At 33.3% G+C, this 19525-nt stretch overlaps 1 protein-coding gene across 2 annotated transcripts in view; it reads right to left on the bottom strand.

Annotated features, from left to right (window-relative positions):
• LOC143256816 (E3 SUMO-protein ligase KIAA1586-like) overlaps positions 1-19525 on the bottom strand; it is a 36600-nt gene extending 17075 nt beyond the window's left edge. The window contains exons 1-3 of one of the 2 annotated variants that reach the window (XM_076514530.1): positions 19383-19525; positions 6899-7005; positions 5742-5848 (exon numbers count right to left, since the gene is read on the bottom strand). In XM_076514530.1, coding sequence (XP_076370645.1) covers positions 5742-5848; positions 6899-6904 — 113 coding nt within the window. In that variant the 5' untranslated portion in view covers positions 6905-7005; positions 19383-19525. The remainder of the gene's footprint in view (positions 1-5741; positions 5849-6898; positions 7006-19382) is intronic. The other variant, XM_076514529.1, reaches the window with a different exon arrangement.

Here is a 19525-nt window from a genome sequence, read left to right on the forward strand (position 1 = left end):
TTAAACGAATGCACGCTTATGATGACTCGTGCATAAGCCGACATGACTGCAGCGCAAGCAAGCGAGTTACTTACTCTATCGATTTTCCCCCGTAGCGGGAATGGTAATAGGAAAACGGTCACACGCGCCGACATGCAAATGGGAGAAGTGTGGCTATCTACTTTATCTATTATCTGTGGTGCTGAGCTCCGGAGACAGTTTCCAGATAAGCCTTCTGTCACCCCACAACATCTGGGGAAAATTTGTCATGGAATGCTTTTCACTCTGAAGAAACTGCAAGCCGCCCCAGCCGACAGAAATCGGCCTGACGTGAAGGCTGAAAGGAAAGACTATGCCCTGTGGTTCATGGAGACGGCACTTCGCGCACCCCGTGTCATCTACATCGACGAGATGGGGTTCAACGTATGGACAATTAAGAAACTGACTGCATTCACTTGACGAACTTTGTCAATAATACGGTCTGTGATTTTCTCATTAAATCTTTCTTGTCGAAATGTGTGATGAAGTGTGACGCAATCAGTTTCCACGACATCAACAATTCGACGGTATAATTGAAGCCATCAACGGGTTCGCTAAGCTCAAAAATTTTTAAGAACGGGTTCGCACGAACCCCCTGAATCCCACCACTGCTGCTATCCAATAACTTGCAGCATCATGACAGAAAATCTTGACTTAAAGTTTTCTAAGTCTATCCACATAAATAATTGAATGATTTAACAGTGTATGGTTGTATTTCTCCAAACAATGGATGAGGAGCTATTGTCCTAATTTTTTTCATCCCAATGATCTGAGAAATTTATGCAAACAAGATTGATTCAATTTTTCATACCTGAATACCAAAGGAATGCCAAGTCTTCAAATGAATTCATTAATGAGGTTTCTTGCCAAATTCTCTGCTGTCTGGTTAAAAACAGCATATGCTTTTGGCCATTTCATGAAATAGTCCATTACAACTGTGATGCATTTACTCCCAGTGTTATTTATTGTAGAAGACCAAGCACAACAACAGTAACTCTCTCTCTCTCAACATAATACTGTAGTTTACCATGCTGTTTCTCTCACAGACCTTTTTGCTCACAACACAGTTCACACAATTCTCAACAAATCCCTGGTACTCAATCCAACAGAAACATTCTCTTACCCAATCTATCCAACCACTGGAAGATTGCTGAGATTACATGAAATTTAGAGCTTGTTGTAAGTGTAGTTGTTGTTAATGTCTACTTACATTATCATTTCTAACATAAAAAACCCTAACAATGAACCTCATTGTACACAAAACATGTGTCCTCAGGCTGTATGGAGTGAGTGTTTATCAAAAGGATCCTTCTGATCTATTCTTGATTTATTAAATAATTGATTTCACACTTATATCTTTTGCTTGGACATCTTTTAATTGAATGTTGGGTTACATTAGTTCTTCATCCGTGGATGTCACATCTTGGATTATACTATTGTTTTAATTTAGGTTGGTAATCTTTACTACCTCTGTTGATGATGTATCTGAGGATGCTCACCTGTTGATGGAGAAATTTACGTGTCTTTGGGATCACCTTAAAGTTCTCTTTCCTCAATGGATCCAGAACTTTCCTTAGCTTTTCATAAGCATTATTAAAAGTATTGAGATGTGAGATTATGTGATCCAAACAGATAAATGCAATGTTCCAGGATAGTTCAGACAGCATACTCCATTACACTGTAGCAGGTGCATTACATAATCCAAATAGTAACACACAAGCTGTCACAATCCATATCCTGCAGTAAAGGCTGTATTTTATCTTCTTACTTCATTGACTTGCACTTACCAATATCCACTTTTAAGATCCAATATTGTAAACCATTTTGATCCAGATAAAGCATTCACAGTAGAGTTAGTTCATAGAAGTGGGTAAGCATTCTTCTTTATGAGGTCATGCATCTTCTGGTAATTCATGTAGAATTTTTTTTTTTCATATGTACAATAGATGATGCCCATGCACTAGTACTTGATTCTATCACTCCTTTTTCTTTATAGATTCTATCTCTTTGAAAGACTCAGTTTGGTTTTAATATGTGGAAATCATATGGCTATTGATGTATTGGGGCTGCATTTCAAATATTCATTTTATTACATACTCAAATTTTTTGTCTAAGTCATGAGGTAAAAACTGGAGAAGATGCCTTGATATTCTGTAAGCAAGTTATGTAACCTTTGGCACTAAGCAACTGTAAGACCTCTATAACTCAAAGCATACAGCTTTTGTAAGTAAAGTGTTAATGTCTTTAAGTGAGGATTTAACATCAGACTTCCTACATCTTTCTTCAAAGGTGACTATTTTTGATGTTATTTAATGCAGAAGTACTATCTGTATAGCTTCTAACCTTGTAATGTCTCATCCAAATTTGACCCTTAATTTTATGGTTCATAGATCTACTGATTACACCTTTAGTCTTCAACTCAACAGGAGTTCAACAAACCATTAAGCCATCAGGACATAAAGGGGATGTTTGTTTCTAGTACCACGCAGAGACTAGTTATAAATTTATTTTTAACAAGTCCTGGCAGGATTATTTCATCTTTTAGTGGTACAATCACTGCTCTCTTTTTTTAAGACAGAGTTCAACAACTGGTATATTACTAGTCGTATAGGGCACAGTGACTTCTTGGTCATAGACAGTGAAGCTAGCCTAAACTTACATCTATGTCTCTCCCTTAAGTCATTTCCCAACATGCATGCTTTCTTAATGTCAATTATCCACACACATTGCCACAGGAAATAATTTTTGAATGATCAGGCCATTGCCATACAAAAATAATGAGACACATGATGTGTGCAAAGCATGCAATGTATAGAATTATAAGAAGCAAGTTTTAGGACACAAGTTGTAGCTAGCTATACATGCCAAGAAACAGTGGCTAGACCATGACCTTACTGCTTCCTACAGCCCTAACACACTGAGGAAAGATCACTTCCAGCTTACCTACAGCTGAAATTGTATATCCTCCTGTTTGTATCAGTCTGTCTTTCATCAAAGCTGAAGGAAACCTCCCACCTTTAATAGCCAAATTACTTGAGTTATATGGTAGTCCAAAATAAAATAAATTGTTAGATAGGGTTCAGAGGAGGACTTTCCATATGATGAGAGATTGAGTTGTTATGAAACTGTTTGCTCTTGGGGGAAAAAAAAAAAAGTTCTAAGGGATTTAATTAAGGTGTTTAAGATCATAAAGGGTATTGATATGTCATCTTTTTTCATACTTAATGGCAACAGTAATAGGACTAGGGAACAAATATAAATTTTGGCAAGGTATGAGTCATCTTCAACTAAGACAGTTTTAATTTTCTGACAGGGTGGTTTGCCTCTTGAATGAGCTATTGCAAGAGACAGTAAATATAAGCAAGTTTAATCACGTCATAAAGCAATGAGTGTATCGATACATCATCTCATACAAAATGATTTATGTATCTTCCCAAAATTTGGCAAGTATTCAATAAACATAATGGCTTTTGTCCCTAAAAAATCATACAGCATTCTTCCAATTAATTTCTTCATCCGAGTCTTTTATATGCTGTATTGATTTGTATGACTGGATGTAAATTAATGAATGCATGACATTCTTGCTTTTCTCTTTAGTTCCTCACCTATCATTTCAGATGGTACGTAAGTTTTCCTTACAACATATATTTGGTTTAGGCTGATACCATACCTTGTACCTTCTGCATAATACTCAAAACTCAGCAATCTTTGCCAGTCCAACTGGGCCTTTGTTTCATTGCATATAACTCCAAGTTTGCATCCTTTTTTGTGCTATGTCAGGTATTGCTGCTTTATCATCATCCTTCCTACTTCCACTATATTACTAATGACTATGCTGATAGATTTGTCCCCTGCATTAGCACGTTTTTTTCAGTAGTAGTTTTTCATGGTTCTTGAAGTTGTTTCACATTTTAATTCACTAATCTGGAGTCATCTCTCATTGTTTATACTTCTGGAATATGTAATATTTTCTTATTTCCCCCTCTTATTACTTTCAGACTGTTCTGATAAATTTTCTGTCCTTCCACATTTCGTAAAATCTCGAGTTGCTCCTGGGCAGGTATTTATTTACTAAGTAAATTACAGTTGTATTTTATAAATGTATCAACAGTTAAAAGTAGAATTATTAGTGAGAAGAGTTTTGCAACATTGTGGTAAGATGTTTTTATGTACAGCTGACTATTTGAAAGTACAACAACACAGACTGGTTGTGATGTGTGAATAGAAGAAAAATATTCTGATAATTTCATTCATTAAATTCATCAATATATCTTGGAGAGAAGAAAACTGCTTAGATTACAAATAGGTTCTATTGAAGTGGAATTGTTAAAGCTGATAACTGTTACTTGATATTAAAAAAAACAACCATACCAGTGTTCTAATCTGAACTTTTTTAAATTACTTTCAACTACCCTTACATATATTTACACATTCAACATTGTATTTTCATCAAGTTAAAGAAATAAAAAACAATCTTCAGATTACATATAAAAAATTACTATTAAATTCATTAACAGAAAGAATGCAATAACTAAAGAAATATCCGAGATGAAAGTATGACAACAAGTGATGAAAATAAACACGAAAAAATACTGGAGAAATGCCAATGCAATATAGTGAAGTAAGTGTTAACACTGAAGATCTCCACGAAATTGACATTTAATCCTTTTGTGATGGGTCACAGATCAGAGGCCATGTCATTGTGTTTGGTGACTTGCATTTAAAATTTTATTGAACTACTATTTTATGAATTTATGCCAGTAAGTTTGGAATCAAATTATAGATTAGAATTTCAACTTTAATATTATATAACAGTTAACTTGTTAATTTAAAAGTATTTGTTTGTTTGTTTTTTGAATTTCACACAAAGCTACTCGAGGGCTATCTGTGCTAGCCATCCCTAATTTAGCAGTGTAAGACTAGAGGTAAGGCAGCTAGTCATCACCACCCACTGCCAACTCTTAGGCTACTCTTTTACCAATGAATAGTGGGACTGACTGTCACAATATAATGCCCCCATGGCTAAAAGGGTGAACATGTTTGGCGCGACAAGGATGCAAACCCGTGACCCTCAGATTACGAGTCAAACGCCTTAACACACTTGGCCATGCCAGGCCAAAAGTAAGTATTAAAAGAACACACCTATATAGATTTTAGTGAGTCACATGGTATGTTGGATGAAGGACTGGTTAAATATTAGATGTTTTTGATGTCAAAATACTAAGTATATAGTTTTGTACAAATTAGAAACTCAAATTATCAATACTTACAAGCTAGAATGTAAAAATAATAACATCATATCTTTTTATTTTACTGAGATATAGCTTATATACTGAAACAAACACAGTAGCCCCATTCACCTCTTTCCATTTTTAAAAACAGTTCCTTATATACACTTACTATAATATGACATGTGAATAACCAATCAACAGTCAGAATGTCCCATAGTTGTTTTTCCAGCCATTTTAATCTGTGAAAAGGCTATAACATACTTTCAATCCAAAATTTCAAGGTGATAGATTGTATCTTTAGTCTGCTCAAAGTTTCATACTTTTTTAGACCTAAATACAGTTTAGTTGCCAAATGTAATAACTTATACTCAAATTCTATGGCATCAGAATAGCAATTTATGACTTCTTGGGTTATTCAACTGTATATACAGTAGTAATCTACATACATATGTAAAATAAGTTAAATATTACTGTATAATACAAAATACTCACCCACTAAAACACAGCCAAAACTGGGTCAGTTTTATATTATTGGAAATGACAAAAGGAGTGCACATGCACCATGTCAATGCAAGTTGTGTAATGTTAGGTAGGCATGACTAGAAGGTAAATATAAATATAAATCATGTTATCAGACTTAAACTACTTAGACTAAACATTTATATTTTCATGTTATAACATGTAGTCATTCTAGCACAAAAAGAAAAACAATTTATATTTATTTCCTAATTTTTAATGATGGCTACAAGGTCAGTAGGTTGACAAAACTCTCATAGGGTACAGAAAATAACAAAAAGTAAAGTCTTACTGAAAACAAGCATTTGAAATGTATTTAGGGGATTTTACAGATTACACACATACATGGGATTTTGAGGATCAAGAATAGTTTTTAATCATGACATTAAATTATTTCGCACTCGAACTAGTAACAAAATAGACTCAAAGTCTGCCAATTTTTGTGTAGTCAAATGCACTGTATCAAATGTTATGGGGTAAATACTTAACATGCAAATGTGTATATAAACTTGTGTATATTACATTGAGCCTGTTACAAAAGGGTTAATAGAGTAAAGAAATAATAAAAGTGGTCCAGATACACATAATATCACTATTTTAAATGCTGAAATAGTAAAATCTGAGAAACGAGCAAAATGCTCAGTTATCCAAAAGAATTTTTTTTTTAACACAAGTTATAATTACAAAAAACCTAGATAACAAGTTCAAGGGGTGCTTCAGAAAGTGTTACTAGAATAACCAATCACCTGCTAAAGATTCCTGTTGTAGTGTGATTTGCATTAGATGAACTTGGGACAAGTATTCATATACTAAAAAGGTCCCTGCTATAGCATGATTTGCACATAAATAATACACACCATACAAAAAAAATACTACATATAGAAGAATTCAATAGGAAAATTATATGTATTAAAATTTAATTTTTTTTATTCGTAAGTAAAAAATGCATATTATTCTTATATAGGAAACTTAGTTTGAGCCTGTTATAGCTGGAAAAAACTAAGGATAAAAAAAAAGGATATAGTTATAGTAAGTTCTCAGAAAAGGAAGAAATTTGTTTTACTATTAAAAAGTTTCTTATTCAGATGCTATAAGCAGTACAATTACTATATTAATAAGTTGGTTTCATGTACCATCATGCATCTTCTACAGCCTGGATAAATGATGTTCAGTTGTCTTGTTTCTCTGTCTTAGCAGTAGAGAGTACTTGGCATTCAGCAGTTGGTAAACTTGAGAAAAACTTAATCCATATTGTAAATGTTAATAAAAACCATTGGATAACTGTGTCTAACATTGATTATACAGAAGGAAAAATTCATATATACAACAGCCTCATGCTATATAAAACTGCAAAAATAAGCACAACAAGCAAATAGCCTGGCTTCTTTAATTGCAAGATGAAAAATGTTGTCTTTAAGCATTTAAGTATCCACAATGATTGTGGTCTTTTGGCTACTATATTGTATTATAGCATTTCACCTTTTAACTATATTTTGGACTAGTCCAAAATGTGGAAACATATTAATACATATCTTGTAAGTGATTTCACCATTTCCACACAGTAAAGCTAAAAGAGGTAAAACACCAAGATGCATATCATAACGTATGAAAGTATACGGTGTATACAAACAGCCACATTTTGCAGGTAATTTCAGAGTGCAAAGAGTGGTATTACTGAACATGTGAAATACAGAAAATTATACAGACAAGAACAATCTGTATCATTTACCTGTTACAAATGTTGACATGTGAAAATAGCATAGCTTACATTACTGAAATAGTTTTTTTCTTTTATGGTTATTATAATCAAAACCTTATGTTACAGACGTTTAAATACTTTTTATTATTATTATTTCTCAATGTCACATGTAAGTACTATGTCAACCAAATACACATAAGCTCAGTATGTTGAACCTGTGTTGGAGAAGGAATATATTTTATTCCAAATTTACATATTTCTTCATAAAAATAAAATATTTTGCAAAAAATGTACAGGTATGTTGTACACACAAATTTGAGGATTTGTAAAGATTTTTGCATTCAATATTGTTTATAAGTTGATGATTACAGTCTGAATTAGACTGATAAGTCGGAGTAAAAGGTGATATTCATGTGAAGCAAAAATATTTTTATCCATCGTATTAGTTTGCATATTATATTTACCTCGCTTCTAGAACCTCTAAAATTCATATCTAGTTTTTCAGCATCTTGAACTCAATTTCTTAAGGTGAACTGATAGGAAAATATGAAAAGAAACTCAGAAGCTTTATGTAAAAAAAATTAAAATAATCTACAAAACCAGTACCATTATTAATTTTGTTGCATGGCAAATAGTCCTATTAGTTTGAGCTACATTGAAAACTTCCAAATTGGATCAAACTAAAGTCTAAGGTTAAAAGTATCAACTACTAATTTCTTTTTTATAATTTCCTTACACATAATAAAAATAAGCAAGTGAACTATTGTTGTGGTTGTCATTGCTGGGTTTGTGGAATTAAAAATTATTAGTAGTTGAGAAAATGGTGAAGTGTAATGGATATAAAGGGAAGTGTCCAAGAGAATATGTGTAACCAACTGCAGGGGAGGAAGTGGCACACCTTCACTTATGGGCTTAATCCAGCCACTACTGCAAATCATCTCCATGGAAAGAAGGAAGGTAAGTGTTTACAAAAAGACAATCTCACACAGCATTCCATAACAAGCAGTAAGTGACTGAGCCAAAAGGTTTACGGAATAGAGTTCTAAAAGAGAAGGTAGAGTGCAAGTGATGTTGGTGTTGAAGAGAACTCTCAAATGCCCAAAGATTGGGTGGGTTGAAGTAAGGACCTCTCTGATATAAACAACCAGGTTAGATCCCTGTTACAGAAAGGACATGGTGAGTGCGAGTGGTCAACTCCTAGCTTGGAATGAGCTAAGAGGAACCATATGTCCATATAATAATGAAAGTGTAACCCCAGAGTCTGAAAATTACAATAAAATACTTGTCCAATGCAGCAAAACATCTATGGAGCTAAGGCAAGTCTGAAGTGAGTGTCCAAACTAGATAAACCACCCCAAGATACAGTCTGAAAAGAAGATCAAAATTGAAGTGTTCATTCAATTTGGAAATATGCAACAGAGATATTCACTATTGACATATATCACTAGGTGACAACACCCATTTCAGGGTGAAAAAGGACTCCTTAGTGAACTTAGGGAGTATAATGAAGTGGTTGAGACATGAAATCAATGACCAACTGTCAATTCCCAGTTGTTGTGGGAACAATGAAAAATGGAAAGAAAAACAACCGAAGGGATGGTGAACCAGTTCAATTGTAATATAAATCCTGAACCACCTCTGACAGATGCAGGGATGTTACAGGATCTATAGGAGGAAAAGAAACTGGATAATTAAGCATTCCAAAAGAACCCTTAGCACCCATTGATTATCAACAAATAAAAGCCAGGAAGGCAGAAACACCAACAATCAAGTTCCCAGAGGACCTGAACCCTCACAGTAGTTACTGATACTTGTGGTGACAGGTCACACCCCATTGAGAAAATCAATGATATGAAGTACCTCAAACTGGTTGGAAGGAACAAATGACATATGAGGCTCTAACAGAGGCAAACAGGCTTCAAAAGTTGTAAGGGTAGCCTAAGGTTGGGCTGACATCACTAAAGGGGCACAGCAAATACATGAAGCCTCAGAAAAGGAGAAATATACAAGACCCTGGGGAATGTGGAAAGTAAAATGACCCAAGTCAAAACTGAGTCCCTATCTAGAAAGGATCAACAACAAAGAAACCACATATGTAAAGACAGGAAGAATTATGAGCTAAACTGCAGCAAAATAAGGGGAATCTGTGAAGATCCTCAAAAAGTTGAAGTGGAGATGAAAGATGCCAGAGAAGGTTATGTGTCAGACTAACAGTAGATGAGGGATTTGCCCTTGAATAGGTAAAAAAAACAACTGCTGATCAAAAAACGTTTCATCTGCCCAATGGGAAGAAAGGGCAAGCTGAACAGAAGTTCTTAGGCAGTGCAATAAGCTAATCACCTTGCAGAAATGTGACATTAACAGAACAGCAAGAACTAGAATATCACAGGAAGGATAAAAACTAAAGGCATATGTAAAATAAAGATGAGATAAAAAAAAAGGTGTCAGGAATAAAACCTGAGATAGAAATTCCAGGAAGACTAAATTGGACCTAGGAAAATTCTCAAACTGGGATTGGAATGATCAGCAAACGTGAGAGGCAGGGGCATAGATTTTTACACCCGATGGGGAGGATGATTTTGTAACCACTTATGTGGACTGTTCAATTTGTAAATTGGTAATCTCAGATTACGTGAACCTGAAAGCTGTAAACATGCAGTCACAGAGTAATCTTGTTACCACGATACTTGCATGTATACTTAGGCCTACTGACTGATACTTACGAACTATCGCTTAGATCGAAAAGCTTAGAAGCATGGTTATATTAAAGATGTGCATTTCGCTACTGAAAAAGCCTACATCTAGGCCTAAGTATGTAAGTTGATTGGTAAGAACACAAGAATCACAAGAACAAACACACAATTTGTAGGCCTGTGATGCAATAAAACAATTCAACAGACCAAACTGTAGGGGGTGTGGTTGTATGTGCCATACCCACCACCTAAAATGAAGGGGGACACATCCCCCCCCATGATCTATGCCCCTGGTGAGAGACAAAAAAAAACCATTAACAAACTCCTCATCAGCCAGCAAAGGCTCAGTAGTCTTAGTAGAAGCCATGCAAAAGTTCAGGAATAAAGGTTGGACCCTACGAGGTCTGTTAAAAAAATACGCGGACTGTTTGAATTGCGCAGCTCCAGTTGGTTCTAGGGGAATCCGCTTGGTGTCGCTAGGTTCGCACAGATCAGCTGATTACAACGCCATTTTCCGATTGCAGATATCTTCATTTGTGTATTAGCTACGCGGTTTTAAGTGAAGTGCGATTTTTTCGTTTGGCGGATTTCAGAATGAATGGCCTGAAGGAGCAACGACTTGCTGTGAAATTTTGTGTTAAACTTGGAAAATCTGCGACTGAAACTTTTGCTATGCTTAACACGGCTTATGGTGATGTTGCTATGAAGCGTACGGCATGTTTCAAGTGGCATGAACGTTTTAAGGATGGTCTACAGTCCATTGAAGATGATGAGCGTCCTGGATGTCCTTCCACGTTAACTGACGACCCACACGTCAACAAAATCAACACCCTGGTGCGAGCAAATCGACGTCTGACTGTCAGGGGAGCTTGCTGAAGAGTGTGGGATATCAGTTGGATCTTGTTATGAGATTTTGACCGACAAATTGAAGATGCACCGCATTGCTGCGAAATTTGTGCTTCAGAACTCATGAGTTTTTGGCCAAACACTCAATCACTGTTCTTCCCCACCCCCCCTACTCACCTGACCTTGCTCCTTGCGATTTTTTCTTGTTCCCCAAACTCAAAAGACCCTTGAAAGGAAGAAGATTTGAGACGATTCCCGAGATTAAGACAAATGCGACAAAGGAACTGGAGGACATTACAAAAGAAGTGTACCAGGACTGTTTCAACAAGTGGAAACACCGTTGGGATAAGTGTGTGCATTGGGGAGGAGAGTACTTTGAAGGGGTCCCAGACCTGTAACTTCTAAATAAAGTACATTTTGTTTTATGACGTCAGTCCACGTATTTTTTGAACAGCCCTCGTATAATATTCTATCTCCTGATGCACAACAGCAGATAAACCCATTTTGGGGTCACCTGCAAAAAGAGACTAGTTGCTGTTGTAAATCCTGAAGTAGTAAGATGAACTTCAGAATGCATTGCACAGAAGAGTTTCACAAATTTTGAGTACAGAAATAAAGTAATGTGAATTAATTGATAAATATATAAAAAAAAAAATCCAATGGGCTTATTTGGTATAAGACTGTAAGTTAGGAGTTAGTGGATGAGTCAACGATTCACTATGAGGAAAACAAAGTTCATCACAAGAGCAATAAAAAAAAAAATTCAAACATTGTCAAATGAAAAGAAGGTTTAGATGCTATTATTGGTTGATGGTTTGCATGAGACACACTGGAATATACTAATTCCACAAAAAAGGAGTGCAAGGTTTGTAGCATGTGAAAACAGGTTTGCATATAGAGGACAGCACTGAACAATAGTGAAGAATAGCTAATTTTGTTAGAGTTATAAAAACTATATAAAACAGAGAAATAATTCAGCAACAATTACATGAAGAGTAAAACGTAAATTTGAAAAACAAGTTGTTAAAGGTATGAAAACTAAGAGATTTTTTACAAATACGTAAATAGAGAAATGAATATCAAAAACCTATTAACCAGGTATTTAATATAGAGATTTGACACAGTATAGTGATGAAACAACACAGGTGCTTAATATTTTGTAGTTGTGTTTACGAACGAATTGGATGAAAATATTTTAATTTCGATTTGGGCTGCACAGACTCTGAGACAGAAGAAGATAACTAAGTACATAAGGGTCATTCCATGTCAAATCATCCAGGGGGCTGCAGGTGACCCCCACAAAATGCCTTGAAAAAATTCACATGTGCTCATCTACCCATATAATGAAAAGTTGCCAGAGATTAGATTAATATCTCTAATAGTTTCTGATTTACAGCCCTGTAAAATTTAATTTTTTTATTTTTGGCAAATTCATTTTTGGGCAACTTTGGCTGCTTAAAGCTGCAAGAGTAATGGTGGTAGAAGGCTGAAATTTGCTAAAATGACTGAATTAATTTCACATAATTCTAAAATGGTCTCAAACCAAGTTTATCTCTCTTAAGATTTGCATAGTGAGGCAGTAAAATCACCTGAAAACCCAATATCATAAAAAAAAACATTGGTTTATGTAATAAGCCATAGCTCTAAGACTTAATATGATACAAAGCTGAATTTTGTTTTCAAATTTCCTACAACATATCAGTTGATAAATCATCAATTGTTGTAATTAAAAGTCTATTAGATCTCCTGTAAAAAAATTTAGCTGCATGCAACTTTTTATGATTTAGCTAAAAATAGCCCTACTTCAGGCTACAGTTTGACCATGTCACCAGTTATTCAGCCTTTTCAGATTTTTACCACATATTCTTACATCTCTGAATACGATCTACAAAAAAAAATCAGGATGGTGTTAAACCTACTTTTTGAGTTATAATTTTAAAGTATCCTCTGACCATACATTTGTTTATTTAAAAAACAATTCAGTTCTGGTGCATTACTGTGTGCATATATATCCATACAATTTTGAAAAATACCTGTCAGAATTTTATGAACCCCACTGAAATATTCTAACCAGCCTTTCACAATGTTAAATAATGAAGTTGTATGAAACAAGAAAGAATTAATTCATTTCTGAACAAGTTTATTGGCATAACTAGTTAGATCACATGGCAATGCAAATATATTGTGTATGTAGTACAATTATGTAGATATGGGTGAGTTTAAGATTCATAATATAATAAATACAACAATAAATCAGACATAAAAAGTACAGTGCTAAAATAGGGGATAACTGAGAAAGATTATAGTCACACCAAATTGCAATAATCGTGACGATGAAATGTTTCAAAAACTACTTTGGTGATAAACTAGCCTTAACAACATTAAATAAACATTGCTTTGTTCAGATAGCTTGAATAAATTTCTGAAATTCGACTTTTAGTATGTTGAGATCACTTTGACTTACAACATAGTGACGAGCACTACTGCCTTGCACAGTAGGTACACTTATCAGACAAAGAATATGTTGGTAAAGAATCCAGCTTTCATCTTTACATGACTTTGCAGGCCATAAGAACAGTTCGTTTCTTAATTTCTTCATAAATTACACCAACACATCAAAATGTTCATCTGATCTATCTTTTATGTTTCCTACATACATTTATGATCGTATATGCATGCCACGTATTTCCCTGGCTGATAACTGTCATTGCTATCATTAGACCCTATTTGAACTGCTGCAGCATCACTTTCACTGCTACTACCAACAGTTACGACTGTGTACACATCAACATCTGATAGCCTTCTCATATACAATTTGTTTGTAAAGTGGGGAATAAAGCTATGATGTGACCTAATACCTGCCACAGTTTTGCATTTTTCATAGCACTCAAGTAGATCAAACTTTACACAATTCTGCAGGACTGATTCCTGATTGACAAGAAAGAACTGAATGCCCTGAATGTGGTCCTTTGCCCAATGGTACATATCAGAGACACTTAAAATTTGATAATTTATTATTTTTCACAACCTTGATTTTTTTGAAGATCATGTTCAGAGATGTAAGAATATATGGTAAAGGCTGATTAGAATATTTCAATGGGATTCATAAATTATTTCAAAATTGTATGGATATTTTTGCACACAGTAAGTTTTATTTCAAGTAGACAACGTACGGTCAGAGGATACTTTAAAAAATTATAACTCAAAAAGTAGGTTGAACACTATCCTAATTATTTTTGTAGATCATATTCAGAGATGTAAGAATATGTGGTAAAAATCTGAAAAGGTTGAATAACTAATGATAGGTCAAACTGTGGCCTGAAGTAGGGCTATTTTTAGCTAAATCATAAAAAGTTGCATGCAGCTAATTTTTTTTACAGGAGATCTAATAGACTTTTAATTACAACAACTGCTGATTTATCAACTGATATGTTATAGGAAATTTAAAAAAAATTCAGCTTCGTATCATATTAAGTCTTAGAGCTATTGCTTATTACATAAACCAATGTTTTTTATGATTTTGGGTTTTCAGGTGATTTTAATGCTTTACTATGCAAATCCTAAGAGAGATAAACTTGGTTTGAGACCGTTTTTGAATTATGTGAAATTAATTCAGTCAGTTTAGCAAATTTCAGCCTTCTACCACCATTACTCTTGCAGCTTTAAGCAGCCAAAGTTGCCCAAAAATGAATTTGACAAAAATTAAAAAAAATAAATTTTACAGGGGTGTAAATCAGAAACTATTAAAGATATTGATCTAATCTCTGGCAACTTTTCATTATATGGGTAGATGACCACATGTGAATTTTTTCAAGGCATTTGTGGGGTCACCTCCAGCCCCCTGGATGATTTGATATGGAATGATCCATAATGTAAATGACAGCAGTTACACTCAAAATGAATTTTTAGATTTGGTTGTAAAGGAAGGTGAGGTTTCACAGCTGATAGAGCAAATATATGAATTCAAAGCTATGGGACCAGAAAATATCTATCCATAAATCTAAAACTGATAGTAGATCAACCATCAAAGCCCTTAACAATATTTTTAATAAGTTTCTAGAGTCAACAAAACTACCAAAATTTATGATTGAAATTCATAATGGGAAAGAGAAACTTGCATCAAATCATAGTTAAGTTTCTCTCATTTCACAGGTGATTAAATCATTGGAGAAAGTTATTAAAAAAGGATAATTAACTAACTTAAAAGGTGAAATATAATTTCAGGCACAGTTTTGTACTGGAAATATGTCTTTCTGATTTAACCAATACCTTGGGAATTTAGAAATTGCTATATGAATAGAGTGCACCATTTTATGTTATATTTCTTGACTTTAATATATCGTTCAATTCTGTCCCTCACAGAAGGTTACTACTTAAGTTAAAAGATCATAATAATAGAGGAAATATTATCTATAATTAGATTGAAGCATATCTCATTAATAGATTTCAACGTGTCTCAGTCAATAGAGAAAAGTCTGGGTGGAAGAAGGTTATTAGTGATGTTTTCCAGGACTCACTGCTCAGACCAATATTGTTTGCTATATTCTTTAATGATCTATCTGAGAATATCAAACCATCATATAAAGCTTTTGCTGTTAATTTTAAAATATATAATTCAGTAAGGACTACAGACCAGGTTGAACAACTACAGTCAAATCTTAATATATTACAAAACTAATCAAAGGAGTGAATGTTGAATTTTAATATTGAAGAGTGTAAGGTTATGCATTCAAGAACAAGTAATACCAATAAAGAATTGGGTTATCTGTTACAAATACTGAAAACAAATTTAGGGATATTACACTCTTCAGACTTGAAAGTCCAATACCATATTTCAGAAGTTATGAGGAAGGTCAACAAAACACTTGGAAACACTAACATCATCCTTTGAGTTTCTGGACGATGAAACATTTTTGATACAATATCTATGTAAGATCATTTGGAATATGCAATACAATCTTGGTCACCATACCTTTATATATATATATATATATAAATATATAAAGAGATTACATTTAGCTGAACTGGAGAAGTCATAGAGAAGACATAATAAAGACTTTTAACATTATTAAGAGATTTAAAATTATAAATGCTGAAAAATTATTTACAATGAATCCAAGAGCTTTGCAAAAATATATAAAAACCATTGTAATGATAAAATAAGAAATTTCTCTACATGCAGAGGAGTAAACAAATGGAATGAAATATCAACTACAATAGAAATATTCTGGAGGCAAAGTCAGTGAATGCTTTTAAGAACAAATATAATAAATATATACTGTCAACCTCAAGCATATGATTGTTAAAAAAAAGGAAAGTATAAATAGTGATATACTTTAAATTGTTGTTTGTGGAGAGGTAGGTAACAAGCACTAATAAGTGTATTCAAATGCACTTATTATTACTGTGAATATATGGTGTAATTGGTATTTATCCTCCTCTATACAATGAGCTGTTGCCAAATCAGTACTCTGACATCAAGTACATAATACCATTTTGAATGACTCTTTATAAAAAGACACAATTTGCCCAGTTTAACTTCCACCAATGGGTATAGGGTTAATGGAATACCTGTATACTTTTTTAAATTTTTCAATGTCATATTATTGGGGTGTACATTAGTTTTTTTTCCCCTTTCTCAGGAAGTTTTTTAACTAATCTGGTTCCAAAGTATGTATTAGCTCAAATGACAGACCACAAGTTCAAGTTCATGTGTTTATGAAGAGTTCATTAGCTCAGATATAACTGTCACTATATACACTGTAAGTTCAAGAATGTTAGGAGAAAAAAAATGGCTCTAGTGGAGGTGAGATGGAGGCCACTGAAACAACAAGTGTTTATACCTTCATGAGGTGTTTAATTAAATTTCCAAAATATAGAAAAATTAACTTACACAGTTTCTTATCTCTTTCATTCACAAAATGCACATATGAAATTGGAGTGTTTCTTGTTCTTTATTAATGGATTTGTTTTAAATTAATTTGTTGTTTCATGGGCTCTTGCATCCAAAAACCCTCCCACCACCCAAATTAATCAAGGTGCTAAAATACTACCAGTTTAAGATGGAGGAAATCTTTATGAAAATACATATGTGAGACTTGCCAATCATATTCATTCAAAATGATTTAATATTCACAAGTTTTAAAAAAGTACAATTTAAAGTTTTGATTTTTTTTAGTTTTATTTATTTTAGCATAATATTTAGTTTATCTTCTGTAGCATAATTCTTACTTATTAATTCTTGAACAGGAGGAATGTTGTAGGTAGCAACATCAATTGATAATGGCCACCATTTAAGGGTTAAGAGATCAAGCAGGAAAAATATTGGGAACATAGGGTCATTATAAGGGGAGAGTGGAGGCCATTTAAATCAACAAATCATTTACTAGATATTCTCTTTTTTATTTTCTTATCTTGGAAATAAAATTGTTTTACTAGATACTAGACTCATGAGGAAAATGACATCTGGTCATCCATTTCCTCTTCCTGCAAGTCTTCATTATACACCAAAAGTTACTGATAAAACCTTTCATTATTTGGACTGAATATATTGCCAGAGCATAAATAACCCACTTGAATTTGATAATAATTTCAAAGTCTTATTTGTATCAACTTAAATGCTGTTAATTGTAATGTTTTATCAAATCTTAATGGATGAAAAAGATTTAGTTAAATCTATTTAGTCAAAAGAATGTGGGCTTGTGTGGAAAGCTTTTCAAGCTTCTTTAAAGTATGCAAAAATTTAATTAGGGATACAGAAGTATATATGACATCACCACATGCATTAAGAAAAATTGGGTGTAGATAGTATGATGCACTGCAGACATAAAGGTATTTGGAGAATGGACATCATTCTTCAGAGCCCCATCTCAAACACACTATTTACGTGTTAAGGATTTGGGTGTCCCCCCCCCTTCATTTGCTTATAAACACTCAGAGTGCCAGTCACTCTATTCAGTTTTTAAGGCCTGCCCCCAATTCCTAGCTTTCAAAGTGTCACTAGATCTGGTGTCACTTCCTAGATAAGTCAATTAGTTTGTCATTTTATATCAGTCCAATTTGTTAAATATCTTTTGTACTAAAGGTGTTTGGCATTATATGTGGTAACCATTAGATTCATTCAGAACTCTTTGTGCCTCATATAATAAGAGAATAGCCAAGACAAGTCATCTAAAAGCTTTAATCACTGTCATTATATTGTATAAACTTTGCACATTCAGTTACAAAATATCACAATGAAAATGATGTTTCATGGCCAAAGCAAGAGTTTTATCCCTAGTTTAACTTAAAATTATAAAAGTCTTATTTTAGTCACTTTGCAAATCTTAATTTTGTTTATTTGTATCCAAACGCTTGTATACCTCTATTAAAAAAAGTCATTGTTTTGAAGCAAGAATCTACAGATTTTCTTGAACATTAATTCACATGAGAGATGGATGTGTTTATAATCTTATAACACTGAAAATTTTATGACCTTATGAAGAAACCAAATGTTAGTCATATTTAAATAGCAATAAAAGTTTATGCAAATGCCAGACTTCCAGCCAGAAATACTTCTAACTAACTCCATATAGTTTTTCTTATCATAACAAGTATACATTATTTATCAGGCTTACATGATTTATTTGTAAAAAATAAACAAATTTTGAAGTACTCATATTTTTAAAATCATTTAAAATTTCATCTGACAGACTAGGACAAGTTACATGCTGTTACTATTACTTATGTATTTTAAGCTTGGTAATAAATTAAAGAATTTGGCTGTTTATATAATACAAAATAATACTTATATGTTTTGTTTAAAACAAAAACAAAAACTTGAAAATAACAGAAGAACCACATTTAATGAAAAATTAGAATGATATAGAATATGGAACTTATTCCTGCTAAATTCCACATTCAGATGTCATTTGGACAATAGAAAAAAATATATACGGAGATATGATACACGGGGAATTGTAATTTTCATGCAATGTTAAGCAAAAACTTTCACTCCTGATACAAGCAGAATCTTTAAACGTTAAAAATAGAACGCAAGGTATATTCACGTGCTTTCAAATAAACCTGGATCTTTTCAACTTTTGTTCTAACGCTTCACTTAAATTTCCGAATTTATATTTTGGGTCCAAAACATATCACAACACTGTTCTATAAAATTACAAACTAACTTAATCGAGTATGATCTCAATATTTTACTCTGCTGTTGCTTTGATGTGCTGCAATTAATATTACTAGAACTGTTAACAGTAATACTAATTGTATTGCACACTGAAGGCATTTGAAAAGCTTCAGAATTATCATTCAATTTCATATGACATTTACTGATTTACAAATTATAGATCGGTTTTTGTATTATGAAACATTTTAAAAACTGTATACCTCATGTTGACGTCTTCTCTTTCTTATACAATGCGCGCGTATTGCCATCAAGTTTTATTTTTATTCATAGATTCATATAATTTGTACAGCATTTCTTCCATACCTACATACCCTCAAACAGTTAGATAGTTTATCAACCCGTT

Source organism: Tachypleus tridentatus, chromosome 7 (assembly GCF_004210375.1).
Source record: "Tachypleus tridentatus isolate NWPU-2018 chromosome 7, ASM421037v1, whole genome shotgun sequence".
Taxonomy (NCBI): Eukaryota; Metazoa; Arthropoda; class Merostomata; order Xiphosura; family Limulidae; genus Tachypleus; species Tachypleus tridentatus.